Source organism: Doryrhamphus excisus, linkage group LG7 (assembly GCF_037039965.1).
Source record: "Doryrhamphus excisus strain RoL-2023G ecotype Guam linkage group LG7, RoL_Dexc_Guam_v1.1, whole genome shotgun sequence".
Classification (NCBI taxonomy): domain Eukaryota; kingdom Metazoa; phylum Chordata; class Actinopteri; order Syngnathiformes; family Syngnathidae; genus Doryrhamphus; species Doryrhamphus excisus.
Genome location: NC_136363.1, coordinates 4,051,551 through 4,067,101, shown reverse-complemented (window position 1 = coordinate 4,067,101; position 15,551 = coordinate 4,051,551). Strand labels below are relative to the sequence as shown.

The 15,551-nt window shown below is 34.9% G+C and overlaps 1 protein-coding gene across 2 annotated transcripts in view; it reads left to right on the top strand.

Annotated features, from left to right (window-relative positions):
* Positions 1–8,109: 8,109 nt before the first annotated feature.
* The window catches only part of LOC131101348 (oxysterol-binding protein-related protein 10), a 69,714-nt gene continuing 62,272 nt past the window's right edge, over positions 8,110–15,551 (top strand). For both annotated transcript variants that reach the window (XM_058046357.2, XM_058046356.2), the window contains exon 1: positions 8,110–8,644. In XM_058046357.2, the coding sequence (XP_057902340.2) occupies positions 8,373–8,644 (272 nt within the window). In that variant the 5' untranslated portion in view covers positions 8,110–8,372. The remainder of the gene's footprint in view (positions 8,645–15,551) is intronic.

The window sequence follows — 15,551 nt, the reverse complement described above, 5'->3', positions numbered from 1 at the left end:
ACTGCTTAAACTGCAGAAATGGACTCTAACCCCAACAGGATACTAATTAGCTGCTGTAAAGGACTTTTTTTTTCAACACACAGTCGAGACGTCGAAAAAAAATACTCACATGATTCCCATTTTGCTCCTCGATTACGTTCACAGTGAGCACAGAAGAGTGTCTGGGGAAAGGGGGACCGAGGTTATCCTTCTCATTAGGAGCAGAACATGGTCCTGTTAGGCCCCATAATTGGTGGATAATATGATGTGGATATGATTTTATATCTTAATGTGTACATTTTAAGACTGTAAGGTTAATAGGTTAGTCAATGGTACTTAAAATGAGCCAATAATCATCATACTCCTTAAAATAATACACTAAATTACAATATCAGAGTAATCTTTTTAAGCTTAAATCCTACCCCTCCAACTGTTTAATTTTAATTTTAATTTTAATTTTAATTTTAATTTTAATTTTAATTTTAATTTTAATTTTAATTTTAATTTTAATTTTAATTTTAATTTTAATTTTAATTTTAATTTTAATTTTAATTTTGTTTACAACCTTCTATATATGGTTTTTAACACGATCAGAGCTTCCTAGACATAAAATAACACCCCTATAGTCACCTTTACACTCCTATTACTCAATATAATCGACATAATATGTACAGTAGACATCTCATACTATTAATATTTGGTAATGGTAATGGTTTTATTTCATTTGAACATGCATCAGATTACAATTGAATGCATCCCATAATCAGTTCACAGTTCAACATGTCCAAAAGGAGTAGGAAGAAGCAAAGCTTATTAAATCCTACCCCTCCATCTGGTACTTTTACAATCAGTAACTGTTACATTTGTTCACTTCCTGCTTTCCTAATATTTATTTTTTTAATTTTAATTTTAATTTTAATTTTAATTTTAATTTTAATTTTAATTTTAATTTTAATTTTAATTTTAATTTTAATTTTAATTTTAATTTTAATTTTAATTTTAATTTTAATTTTAATTTTAATTCCTCTTCTAGAGAAGTATTGGATAACATTTTTAGGTAATTTGTTAAAATTTGTTAAAGGCAAATAAAGTAAAGAAACAAAAAAATGCTTTTATTTATTTATTTTTTTTCTTATAATGCCATTGTTTTTTGTTTCTTTTTCATTTGTTGCCATGAATTGGACTGGTGAGTGTCGCGTTTTTATTGTGGAAACGTTTATCAAAATAATTTTTGTTACTTTACTTTATTTGCCTTTTATTTAACCTACAAATGTGTCAGATCATTTTCCTCTGACCCTTTATATATGAGGAAGAAATTATTTTCACCCCTCATGACAGTTTTTAGACTTATTAAGATGGATCAATCCGGACATTTTATAAAGTGTCTAGTTTAGGAATAAAAACTTTAAATGGAGCTATTTTATTCCCACTTAGAGATCCCCTCTTGTTAGTGTCAAGTGTGGGGAACTAATTAGGCTCCTCCTGTCCTTGTTCTGTCGTGCCATAACTGAGTCCATTGTGAGTATTTTACACAATCTGTCATCATATTCAATCATTTTTCCACTCCTTTGGTCCTAATCAGACTCTAAAGGAAAGTTCATTTGATGTCATGCTTAAAATGACCTTATCAGTTATCAATTACAGATGGATGAAGTTGTTGGTACGCTTCCCTTAAAGCACAGGGGGTGAACTTGTTACTTGTAATTATGGACCGTGAAAGCCTGGAAATAATGCATGAAAAAAATGACATGTATTATTATTATTTATTTTTTTTAAATCAAAAATGCTACCTGAATCAATTTTGGGGGATTTTTGAATCCAAAAGTAATCAAGTCAATAATAATAAGACCAAAAATGTTAATACAAAACAATTTTTTTTTTTTAAGCTGCACGGTGGACGAGTGGTTAGCGCGCAGACATCACAGCTAGGAGACCTGAGTTCAATTCCACCCTCGACCATCTCTGTGTGGAAAGCATGTCTATTATAGAAAACAACATGTCTATGTCTATTAGTTTATTTAGCCATGTTTATGTTTGCAAAAAAACACTAAACTCATCACACAGTAACTTAACACTCCAAAGGTGTACCTAAAAATATACAAAGAAGTACCAATATGAGTTTTGAAGTTTTTTAATTCTGCATTGTGTCTGAGCAAAGCAGTTCATTGGAGGACATGCGGCATAGAAAGTGGTTAGTGCACAGGGCACACAGCTAGGAGACCCTAGTTCAATTCCACCCTCGGCCATCTCTGTGTGGAGTTTGCATGTTCTCCCTGTGCATGCGTGGGTTTTCTCCGGGTACTCCGGTTTTCTCCCACATTCCAAAAACATGTCTATTATCGAAAACATGTCTATGTCTATTAGTTTATTTAGCCATGTTTATGCTTGCAAAAAAACACTAAACTCATCACACAGTAACTTAACACTCCAAAGGTGTACCTAAAAATATACAAAGAAGTACCAATATGAGTTTTGAAGTTTTTTAATTCTGCATTGTGTCTGAGCAAAGCAGTTCATTGGAGGACATGCGGCATAGAAAGTGGTTAGTGCACAGGCCACACAGCTAGGAGACCCTAGTTCAATTCCACCCTCGGCCATCTCTGTGTGGAGTTTGCATGTTCTCCCCGTGCATGCGTGGGTTTTCTCCGGGTACTCCGGTTTTCTCCCACATTCCAAAAACATGTCTATTATCGAAAACATGTCTATGTCTATTAGTTTATTTAGCCATGTTTATGCTCGCAAAAACACTAAACTCATCACACAGTAACTTAACACTCCAAAGGTGTACCTAAAAATATACAAAGAAGTACCAATATGATTTTGAAGTTTTTTAATTCTGCATTGTGTCTGAGCAAAGCAGTTCATTGGAGGACATGCAGCATAGAAAGTGGTTAGTGCACAGGCCACACAGCTAGGAGACCCTAGTTCAATTCCACCCTTGGCCATCTCTGTGTGGAGTTTGCATGTTCTTCCCGTGCATGCGTGGGTTTTTTTCCGGGTACTCCGGTTTCCTCCAACATGGAATGGAAATACATGTAAGTCATGCAGATAGTACAGTTTGTCAGTAGTGCAATTCCAGATATCTGTATTTTATTTGGACATATTAATAGTGAGGCATTGACCTTTAAATTTGCAGCTTCTCTCTGTAGTGAATATTCATGTTGTCATCTTTAAGCCCTGCACTGAGAAATAGAGCATCCTCTACACACTCTCACTGCTGACCTTGTCAGAAAAGCCGGTCGATATCACCTTATAGTCTATTAAGCAGTTCTATTGGCTGTCCTTAATGTAGGCTGCTGCAAAAACACAGCTGTGTTTAGGCTGCTGTCACCTTTGTCATTCATGAAGGATGCATTAGATTAGAAATAAAGATGGATGCACACATTTGAATGATGTGATTGTGACTGGTCTTGGAATTAAACCCATTTATTATGACACTCATTCATTCATTTTCTACCGCTTATCCTCACGAGGGGTGCTGGAGCCTATCCCAGCTGTCTTCGGGCGAGAGGCGGGGTACACCCTGGACTGTTTGCCAGCCAGCCAATCACAGGGCACATATAGACAAACAACCATTCACACTCACATTCATACCTATGGACAATTTGGAGTCGCTAATTAACCTAGCATGTTTTTTTTGGAATGTGGGAGGAAACCGGAGTACCCGGAGAAATCCCACGCATGCACGGGGGAGAACATGCAAACGCCACACAGAGATGGCCGAGGGTGGAATCGAACTTGTGGCCTGCACGCTAACCACTCAACCGTGCAGCCCGGTATTTAAAGCATAACAATGGAACAAAATGAACAAAAATACAAATAAAAGACGAAGATGTTGTAATGATATGTAGTATTCCACACTGACCACTAGATGTCAGTAACGTTACAGTAAGGACACACAAGCACCAGACTTGGTTGCAACAAGCTAAAACTCAACTCTGAACGCCTGACGTCACTTTCCTTAGCACCGAACAGCATACACACACACACCCACACACAAGTCTCATTTATGTCTTATATGTCTTATTATATGTCTACTATATTGGGTAACATGAGTGTAAATGTGACCATAGGGGTGTTATTTCATATCTAGAGGGCTCTAATAATATTAAAAACCGCATTTAAAAGGAGGTAAACATGCTCTAACTATGAAAATTACCGCTTTATAAAATAAGGAATCATACTAGGCAGAAATTCACAAGGACACACAAGCACCAGACCTGGTTGCAAGAGGTTTTTATTGCAGTTTTGAATGCTCCAATAATACACACACACACAAATCTCATTTATGTCTTATATGTCTTATTTTATGTCTATTATATCGGGTAACATGAGTGTAAATGTGACCATAGGGGTGTTATTTCATACCTAGAGGGCTCTAATCATATTAAAAACCGTATTTAGAAGGAGGTAAACATGCTCTAACTATGAAAATTACCGCTTTATAAAATAAGGAATCATAGTAGGCAGAAATTCACAAGGACACACAAGCACCAGACCTGGTTGCAAGAGGCTTTTATTGCAGTTTTGAATGCTCCAATAATACACACACACGCAAATCTCATTTATGTCTTATATATCTTATTTTATGTCTATTATATCGGGTAACATGAGTGTAAATGTGACCATAGGGGTGTTATTTCATACCTAGAAGGCTCTAATGATATTAAAAACCGTATTTAGAAGGAGGTAAACATGCTCTAACTATGAAAATTACCGCTTTATCAAATAAGGAATCATACTAGGCAGAAATTCACAAGGACACACAAGCACCAGACCTGGTTGCAAGAGGCTTTTATTGCAGTTTTGAATGCTCCAAAAATAGACACACACACAAATCTCATTTACGTCTTATTTTATGTCTATTATATTGGGTAACATGAGTGTAAATGTGACCATAGGGGTGTTATTTCATACCTAGAGGGCTCTAATAATATTAAAAAAACGTATTTAGAAGGTGGTAAACATGCTCTAACTATGAAAATTACCGCTTTATCAAATAAGGAATCATACTAGGCAGAAATTCACAAGGACACACAAGCACCAGACTTGGTTACAAGAGGCTTTTATTGCAGTTTTGAATGCTCCAAAAATACACACACACACAAATCTCATTTATGTCTTATATGTCTTATTTTATGTCTATTATATCGGGTAACATGAGTGTAAATGTGACCATAGGGGTGTTATTTCATACCTAGAGGGCTCTAATAATATTAAAAAAACGTATTTAGAAGGAAGTAAACATGCTCTAACTATGAAAATTACCGCTTTATAAAATAAGGAATCATACTAGGCAGAAATTCACAAGGACACACAAGCACCAGACCTGGTTGCAAGAGGCTTTTATTGCAGTTTTGAATGCTCCAATAATACACACACACACAAATCTCATTTATGTCTTATATGTCTTATTTTATGTTTATTATATTGGGTAACATGAGTGTAAATGTGACCATAGGGGTGTTATTTCATATCTGGAGGGCTCTAATCATATTAAAAAACGTATTTAGAAGGTGGTAAACATGCTCTAACTATGAAAATTACCGCTTTATAAAATAAGGAATCATACTAGGCAGAAATTCACAAGGACACACAAGCACCAGACCTGGTTGCAAGAGGCTTTTATTGCAGTTTTGAATGCTCCAAAAATACACACACACACAAATCTCATTTATGTCTTATATGTCTTATTTTATGTCTATTATATCGGGTAACATGAGTGTAAATGTGACCATAGGGGTGTTATTTCATATCTGGAGGGCTCTAATAATATTAAAAAAACGTATTTAGAAGGAAGTAAACATGCTCTAACTATGAAAATTACCGCTTTATAAAATAAGGAATCATACTAGGCAGAAATTCACAAGGACACACAAGTACCAGACCTGGTTGCAAGAGGCTTTTATTGCAGTTTTGAATGCTCCAGTAATACACACACACACAAATCTCATTTATGTCTTATTTTATGTCTATTATATCGGGTAACATGAGTGTAAATGTGACCATAGGGGTGTTATTTCATATCTAGAGGGCTCTAATAATATTAAAAAACTTATTTAGAAGGTGGTAAACATGCTCTAACTATGAAAATTACCGCTTTATAAAATAAGGAATCATACTAGGCAGAAATTCACAAGGACACACAAGCACCAGACCTCGTTGCAACAGGCTTTTATTGCAGGTTTGAATGGTCCAATAATAACTAACACAAACTAGCCAAGCTAAAACTCAGCTGAAGTCACTTTCCTTTCCTTATGTTTTATATGTCTTATTTTATGTCTATTATATCGGGTAACATGAGTGTAAATGTGACCATAGGGGTGTTATTTCATATCTGGAGGGCTCTAATCATATTAAAAACCGTATTTAGAAGGTGGTAAACATGCTCTAACTATGAAAATTACCGCTTTATAAAATAAGAAATCATACTCGGCAGAAATTCACTTATCACTTATTGTCTGGAACAAATGAACCATGATAAACGAGGGATTACTGTACCGCCTTTTCATAATGACGACAGACATTTATTACTGCTAATGATCAGGCGATGCTCCGGCGTAAGAGAAAATGGATTCCAACTGCAATAACTGATTGATGACTTCATATGTCTATGATTCATACACCCTCGGAATTGAACCTCAATCTTAAAAATACCGAGTCTAAACGGTTTGATCACGAAACGCAGATGACCCGAGGTTGAATCTCCCTGCAGGATTTGAACAAACTCTCTTTTTCTTGCTATCTCTTTCTGTTGCTTCTGCTTGTGTTACTCACTCGTATTGATTGAAGCTTTGAGGCTGCCTCAGCAGACAAGCAGCGGGAATCTATCTAAGCCTAGTTAAGTGTCCTGTAGAGATTCATCGCGGCGAGCCGTCGATTGCTCCGTGCAGTCTCCGGCAAGAGGCTGCACTGCTTTTTGTCTGTTCAGTATTCTTTCAAATCATCTTTATTTAATCCCAGTTGTTTGTCTTTTTGGTGTTGAAGTGTCGTGCTTATAAGTGGAATAAATATTTATGCTTCGTATTGGGGCCGAACCCCCTAGTGGTTCATAGGGCGTCAATCAATCCATATATTATCATAATGAAATATCAAATAAATATCATAATGCCGCCTACAGAGAACATACTAACTACTACATATATTGATAGTATGAGATGTCTACTGTATATATTATGTCGACTATATTGAGTAATAGGAGTGTAAAGGTGACTATAGGGGTGTTATTTTATGTCTAGGAAGCTCTAATAGTGTTAAAAACCATGTATAAAAGGTTGTAAACTAAAAAAAAACTAAAAAATTAAAATTAAAATTAAAATTAAAATTAAAATTAAAATTAAAATTAAAATTAAAATTAAAATTAAAATTAAAATTAAAATTAAAATTAAAATTAAAATTAAAATATTAGGATAAAAAATAAAATAAAAATATATATATTAGGAAAGCAGGAAGTGAACAAATGTAACAGTTACTGATTGTAAAAGTACCAGATAGAGGGGTAGGATTTAATAAGCTTTGCTTCTTCCTACTCCTTTTGGACATGTGGAACTGTGAACTGATTATGTGATGCACTTAATTGTAATCTGATGCATGTTCAAATTAAATAAAACTGTTGCCATTACCAAATATTGATAGTATGAGATGTCTACTGTATATATTATTCATTAATTAAATATAAAATTAATTGTATCATCAATAGAAATAATAAATTAAATAATAATTAATTGTATTATAAATTAAAAACAAGAAATTCAATAATAATTAATTGTATTATTAATTAAAAACAAGAAATTCAATAATAATTAATTGTATTATAAATTAAAAACAAGAAATTCAATAATACTTGTATTATAAATTAAAAACAAGAAATTCAATAATAATTAATTTCGTTTTCTACCGCTTTTCCTAAAAATAATAAATTAAAAAATAATAAATTGTTTTATAAATTAAAAATAATAAATTCTATAATAATTAATTGTATTATAAATAATTATATTGTCGCCCACCAGTGTTTTTTTTCCCAGTAGAAGTGTGCCTGTAATGACATTTTCGTATGATGATGTGTATCACGAGGCTGGGGTCATTTCCGGGTGGGGCGGTACCAATCGCAATAGTGGGCGTGGCTTTCCCCACCAACAACGCTGTATAGTTCAGACTCTTGTGCTTCACTGCAGAGACGAGACAGCTACACGAAACCGAGGAACATGTCAGCTTTTCTACGCAGCCGTGGACGCTCGTATCCACGTCACGGCGCGGTCACGACACATCCCGAGCTTCCAGTCGACGCCGTTTCAATTTCCACTTCAATGTGTTGGTGAAAACCTCCCCCCCCTCCCCCCCCTCCTCTTCCCTTCCATCCCCTCCTCTTCCTCCTCAGCTGTCCCGTCGCCAGCATGGACAAGACGCTCTGCAGTCCACATCCAGGGACCAACAACAGAAGCAACTCTTCTTCCTCTTCGGATCGAGGGAACTCATCGTCGAGAAAGCCCGTCCGGACTGGGTTACAAAGCCCGGGCTCCGGCGCCCACTGCGGTTCCGTCGGAGCTGTAGGCGGCCGGGGGGCTTTGCTGGGGAGCAGCACCAATTTGCAGCAGCAGGGTCGCAGAATACAGCTGGAAGGAGTTCTAAGCAAATACACCAACCTGATCCAAGGATGGCAGAACAGGTATCGAACTTAGTTTTTTTTCCTCACTTTTTTTTTTTTTTTATCAATGGTTGCTTGTTTTTCTTAGTGGAATTGTCCACGTTGCACTTTTACTTTGAAGGGGAGGGGATTGGCAGGTAATTAAAGCCACTCTTGCACATGATAAAGGACTACAATACACACAGTAGTTAACAATACACAATTGATTACATAACTGACTACATCACTTTGTTGTACTTCATACTTTGGTGACATTATACCCCAAAATAAAAAAGTTCTATTTGTTTAAGCAAAATGTGCCCGTATTGGACTAGAACTAGTTTTTCTACTCAAACACGCAACACAAATTTACAGTACTGGTAGTACTGAGCATAGTAACGTCAATGTTTAAACATGGTAACCATGAGTAGCTAATATTTTAAAGCGCAAGCAGAGGTACTAGCAGGTAAACCACTGAATGCAATAACTTAAATAAATGATAATGGATCTAGTGGTTAGCGCGCAGACCTCACAGCTAGGAGACCAGGGTTCAATTCCACCCTCGGCCATCTCTGTGTGGAGTTTACATGTTCTCCCCGTGCATGCGTGGGTTTTTTTCTGGGTACTCCGGTTTCCTCCCACATTCCAAAAACATGCTAGGTTAATTAGCGACTCCAAATTGTCCAATGTGAGTGTGAATGGTTGTTTGTCTATATGTGCCCTGTGATTGGCTGGCCACCAGTCCAGGGTGTACCTGACCGCATGAGAACTGGTGACTTCAAAACAGGGATTTTTAAACTAGGGTCACTAGGTTTGGATATCTGCAACATTTATTTTTTGTGCTGTAAATAATAATCGTATTGTTGTCATTATGAACATGAACATTTGAACATGCATCAGATGACAATTGAATGCATCACATAATCAGTTCACAGTTCCACATGTCCAAAAGGAGTAGGAAGAAGCAAAGCTTATTAAATCCTACCCCTCCATCTGGTACTTTTACAATCAATAACTGTTACATTTGTTCACTTCCTGCTTTCATAATATAGATTAAGTTGTTTTTTTTGTTTTTGTTTTATTTTTTAAATTTTTTTTGAATTTTAATAATATTTTTATTTTTACTACTATTTTTATTTTTATATTTTTGTACTCTGGTTTCCTCCCACATTCCAAAAACATGCTATGTTATATGGTAATGGTAATGGTTTTATTTCATTTGAACATGCATCAGATTACAATTGAATGCATCCCATAATCAGTTCACAGTTCCACATGTCCAAAAGGAGTAGGAAGAAGCACAGCTTATTAAATCCTACCCCTCCATCTGGTACTTTTACAATCAGTAACTGTTACATTTGTTCACTTCCTGCTTTCCCAATATAGTTTAATTAATTTTTTTTTTTGTAAACATTTTTTGTCACGTACCGTAGTACGAGGTGATATGACCATACAATGACAATGACAAATTTGAACCAATTGATTGATTTTGACACTTTGGTTGTCAAAATTGAACAAAACCGAACCGGAGGAAAGACAAAAGTACTTGCTGTCACAAATATTGATGACATCATCAGGTTTCAAAGAATCAAAACATGACTCACAAAGACTTATGCACTTTGAAGTTGAAGTTGACATAATAATACTAACTCCCTAAGAATAACTCCCCTAACCCCCCAAATCCATCTTTGGTATGTTTTTTTTTTTTTTTTTTTTTAAAAAAAAGGGTTATATATTTTAAGTGTGCATGTGTAGGGGGGACATGGCTTCATGTTAAATGTCTGAAGCGACTGTGCAAAGTTTGGGAACCTCTGCCATAGATTATGCCTAATTCCATTTTCATAAAGCGTTTTAGAACAGGGGTCCAAAAAACCACTGCTTCTTCTAGGTGTCTGCGTGCCACTTCTTTATTTTTCGTTATGTTTGTCTTGGCCCCCTTTGATTGTGATCAGTGTTCTGTCTAGTCACTTCCCTGTTCCTTTAACTGAGTGACAAGCTCACTGCGAATTTAGCGCCGGTTATGACGAAAGTAACAAAAAAGTCAAAAATGGAATATATACTTTGGTCATGTGTAGCATAAACTGAAACGTACTCGCGTTGAATTCTTCAAAGACGCCGATGTGCCAGGCTTTAAGGTGTTTTGTCAGGGTTTCCTCGTTCAAAGGCAGTTTTTTTTGTGTGTTGTTTATATTATATGTATTTAGGTAGTAAATCATTGTATATATCAAAAGAAAGATTAGACTCTCATCTTTCATCAGAAAAAAATGTTTCTTTCTAACATTTTTCGTTCTTTAGTAATCAGCAGTAGAACATAGGTAAGTTTCAGGAAAATAACAGTTCCCAACCAAAAAAGGGATTAAAAGAAAGGCATTTTTTTGAAAAGACACAGTACATTTCTAGCATAACTTTCACTTTAACACAAATGTCTAAACAACAATACCACAACATAACTAAAAAAAAATGGTTGTTTTACATGAAAAAATATATTTTTTTATAAATATAACACAATGAATCTATTGCTAATTTTCACATAAGCAATTCAACTAAGTGATTTAGAGACATGATTGTGACGCAATGTGACAGTGAGATCAACCACCACCTTGTCGTGTTCTTCATTTAAAACTATAAAAATGTATTGTTGGCTTTTTGGACCAAATTAATTGGATTTACATTTGTGTGGGATAATTTAATTGGTTAAAGTTCGTTTTGGTTAGAGTCGGACCTTCTGGATGGAACTGATGATGATAACCAGGTGTTTTGTCAGGGTTTCCTGTTTCAAAGGCATAGTTTTTTTGTGCGTTGTTTATATTATATTTATTTAGGTTAAGTAGACATTGTATATACCAAAAGAAAGATTAGACTCTCATCTTTCATCAGAAATTTTTTTTTTCTTTCTAACATTTTCCGTTCTTTAGTAATCAGCAGTAGAACATAGGTAAGTTTCAGGAAAATAACAGTTCCCAACAAAAAACGGGATAGAAAAAGTATTTTTGTGAAAAGATACAGTACATTTCAAGCATAATTTTCGCTTTAAAACAAATGTAGCCAAAATGTCTAAACAACGATACCACAACATAACTTAAAAAAATGGTTGTTTTGCATGAAAAAATATATTTTTTAATAAATATAACACAATAAAACTATTGATAATTTTCACATAAGCAATTTAACTCATCTGCGCGCATGCGCTTCTGCCACCGTGTGACTGTTTTTTTCAGTTTAAAACCACACCAAACATGCTCTCTTTTACTGTCGAGTTGCATCATCACCTCTTTGTGCAAAAAAAGACGTATAGTGTACATCTTTGAGTGATTTAGAGACATGATTGTGACGCAATGTGGCAGTGAGATCAACACCACTTTTTTTTTTTTACATTTGATCGTGTGGGGAACTTTTAATTGGTTAAAGTTCGTTTTGGTTAGAGTCGGACCTTCTGGATGGAACTAATGACGCTAACCAAGGTTAGTTTCACTTTTAAAGGCTAGTCTTTCTTTCTTTCTTTTTTTTTTACATTTGATCGTGTGGGGAACTTTAATTGGTTAAAGTCCGTTTTGGTTAGAGTCGGACCTTCTGGATGGAACTAATGACGCTAACCAAGGTTAGTTTCACTTTTAAAGGCTAGTCTTTCTTTCTTTCTTTCTTTCTTTCTTTTTTTACATTTGATCGTGTGGGGAACTTTAATTGGTTAAAGTTCGTTTTGGTTAGAGTCGGACCTTCTGGATGGAACTAATGACGCTAACCAAGGTTAGTTTCACTTTTAAAGGCTAGTCTTTCTTTATTTCTTTTTTTTTTTACATTTGATCATGTGGGGAACTTTAATTGGTTAAAGTTCGTTTTGGTTAGAGTCGGACCTTCTGGATGGAACTAATGACGCTAACCAAGGTTAGTTTCACTTTTAAAGACTAGTCTTTCTTTCTTTTTTTTTTTACATTTGATCGTGTGGGGAACTTTTAATTGGTTAAAGTTCGTTTTGGTTAGAGTCGGACCTTCTGGATGGAACTAATGACGCTAACCAAGGTTAGTTTCACTTTTAAAGACTAGTCTTTCTTTCTTTCTTTTTTTTTACATTTGATTGTGTGGGGAACTTTTAATTGGTTAAAGTTCGTTTTGGTTAGAGTCGGACCTTCTGGATGGAACTAATGACACTAACCAAGGTTAGTTTCACTTTTAAAGGCTTGTCACGATTTAAACATTCTAAAATCTTTTTATTGTGAATTCTCCACAAGATATGTAGCAATAATTGAAGTGACTGAAATAGGAGTGGGAGTGTTGGGGGGGGGGTAATTGCAGTTATTGTCAGTATTGGTTTCAAGTACCAGTACATGTTGTGCACGCCGGTGCTGAGAAGCAGGACCTGAGTGGAGCTAAATATGCTGCTGTGTAGGTGGCCTTTCTGTCAGCGTGAATTGTTGATAATGTTGTGTAGGTGATGCGCATGGTCGTATTGGAGCCATATTCCTTTTTTTTTTTTTTTTTTTTGCTTATGACTTGGACCATTATTGTGGTATGACTGATAATAGCGTCGTATGTTACGGTGTGAGAATGAGAGATGAAGGTGAAAAGTGTTTGTTTTCAGTGGAGCAGTGTGGATGGAGTCACTGATGAATGCAAAGTGTGATAACACAGTGCTCTGGGAGAAAAAAGATAATGTAGAATCATAATTTGTTAGGGGTGTGGGGGGGGGGTCTGATGCCATTCCATAGTTTGATTCCACATACTGAAATGCTATGCCTTTTTAACGTAGTCCTAGCATATAAGTGTTTCAAATGTAGTTCTTCCCTGAGATCATATTTCTCCTCTCTTGTAGAGAAGTATTGGATGACATTTTTAGCTAATTGGTTATTTTTTTAGCCTTATGCATTATTTTAGCTGTTTGAAGATGAACTATATCAGCGAGTTGAAGTATTTGTGATTTTAGAAATAAGGAGTTAGTATGTTGCAGTTAGTATGTTTGTTTTTTTAATTTTAATTTTAATTTTAATTTTAATTTTAATTTTAATTTTAATTTTAATTTTAATTTTAATTTTAATTTTAATTTTAATTTTAATTTTAATTTTAATTTTAATTTTAATTTTAATTTTAATTTTGTTTACAACCTTTTATACATGGGTTTTTAACACTATTAGAGCTTCCTAGACATAAAATAACACCCCTATAGTCACCTTTACGCTCCTATTACTCAATATAGTCCACATAATATATACAGTAGACATCTCATACCAATATTTGGTAATGGTAATGGTTTTATTTCATTTGAACATGCATCAGATTACAATTGAATGCATCACATAATCAGTTCACAGTTCCACATGTCCAAAAGGAGTAGGAAGAAGCAAAGCTTATTAAATCCTACCCCTCCATCTGGTACTTTTACAATCAGTAACTGTTACATTTGTTCACTTCCTGCTTTTTTAATTTTAATTTTAATTTTAATTTTAATTTTAATTTTAATTTTAATTTTAATTTTAATTTTAATTTTAATTTTAATTTTAATTTTAATTTTAATTTTAATTTTAATTTTAATTTTAATTTTAATTTTAATTTTAATTTTGTTTACACCTTCTATATATGGTTTTTTAACACTGTTAGAGCTTCCTAGACATAAAATAACACCCCTATAGTCACCTTTACACTCCTATTACTCAATATAGTCCACATAATATATACAGTTTTAATTTTAATGTTTCAAATGTAGTTCTTCCCTGAGATCATATTTCTCCTCTCTTGTAGATATGTACTACAATACAATGTTGTGCGAAACTGGTGAGCATTACTGACACCTAGTGACCAGTGTAGAATACTACATATCATCCCAACATATTTAAATGCATCTTCTAAATGCCTTAAAGTTTTTTTTTTTTTTTTTACGTTAGCATGATTTTTTAATTGTCCACCGTATTCACAGTATAAAGTATCACGTGTTTGCTGCTTCAGTATTTGCATAAGATCCCCCCTTTTTGCACAATTTCAGCTGAACTACCGAGCGGAATAGATGACCGCAAACACCTCCTGCCGCTTCCTCTTCTTTGGTGTTACACTGCCTTTTTTTTGCCGAACGGAACTAACCAAATTCTTGTACATATATCCACCAAAACAATCCAGGTTTATGACGTTATTAACAGCATCCACAACCCCTCCGCTGTAGATAGCATGTAAATCCATAGTGGTTCCTCCATGTGAAGATTCTAAATTTAGACCTTCTGATTTAGACCCCCCCCCTCCCCACCCCATGCTGTCAAACGAGTGTGTGTTGGGGGTGTTACATTTTGAGGCATGACTCATACGACTGCTCTGGTAGCTCTGATCGAAGGTGTGAGTTCAGGGAATTGGGAGCTTCAGTGAGACCGACCTTCTTACAGGTGATGGAAATGATGTTTGAGTTGTTTTCAGGTGTGTAGCGTATCAAGGAGCATTTGATTCGGGTTATGATGGTGATCATAAAAATGTCCAGCGGCACCTTATTCACATTATTTAATGGTAGACAGTTTATCTAGCAACGATGAGCCAATTCAAGAAACAATACAAGCAGTTGATGTTTGCTAAATACAAGGATGAAGAGTCTTGAACCAGTCATGATGTGCTATATATATCACTATATTGACACTTACTATGGTACCCATTATGGCATTGGATGCTCATATCACCTTGTACTTTGGTATGAGGTACATTATTAAAAAAAAAACAAAAAAAAAACCTTAAACTGTATTATGGAAAGCAGGAAGTGAACAAATGTAACAGTTACTGATTGTAAAAGTACCAGATGGAAGGGTAGGATTTAATAAGCTTTGCTTCTTCCTACTCCTTTTGGACATGTGGAACTGTGAACTGATTATGGGATGCATTCAATTGTCATCTGATGCATGTTCAAATGTAAATAAAACCATTACCATTACCAATTAACATAGCATGTTTTTGAATTTGGGAGGAAACCGGAGTACAAATAAAAATA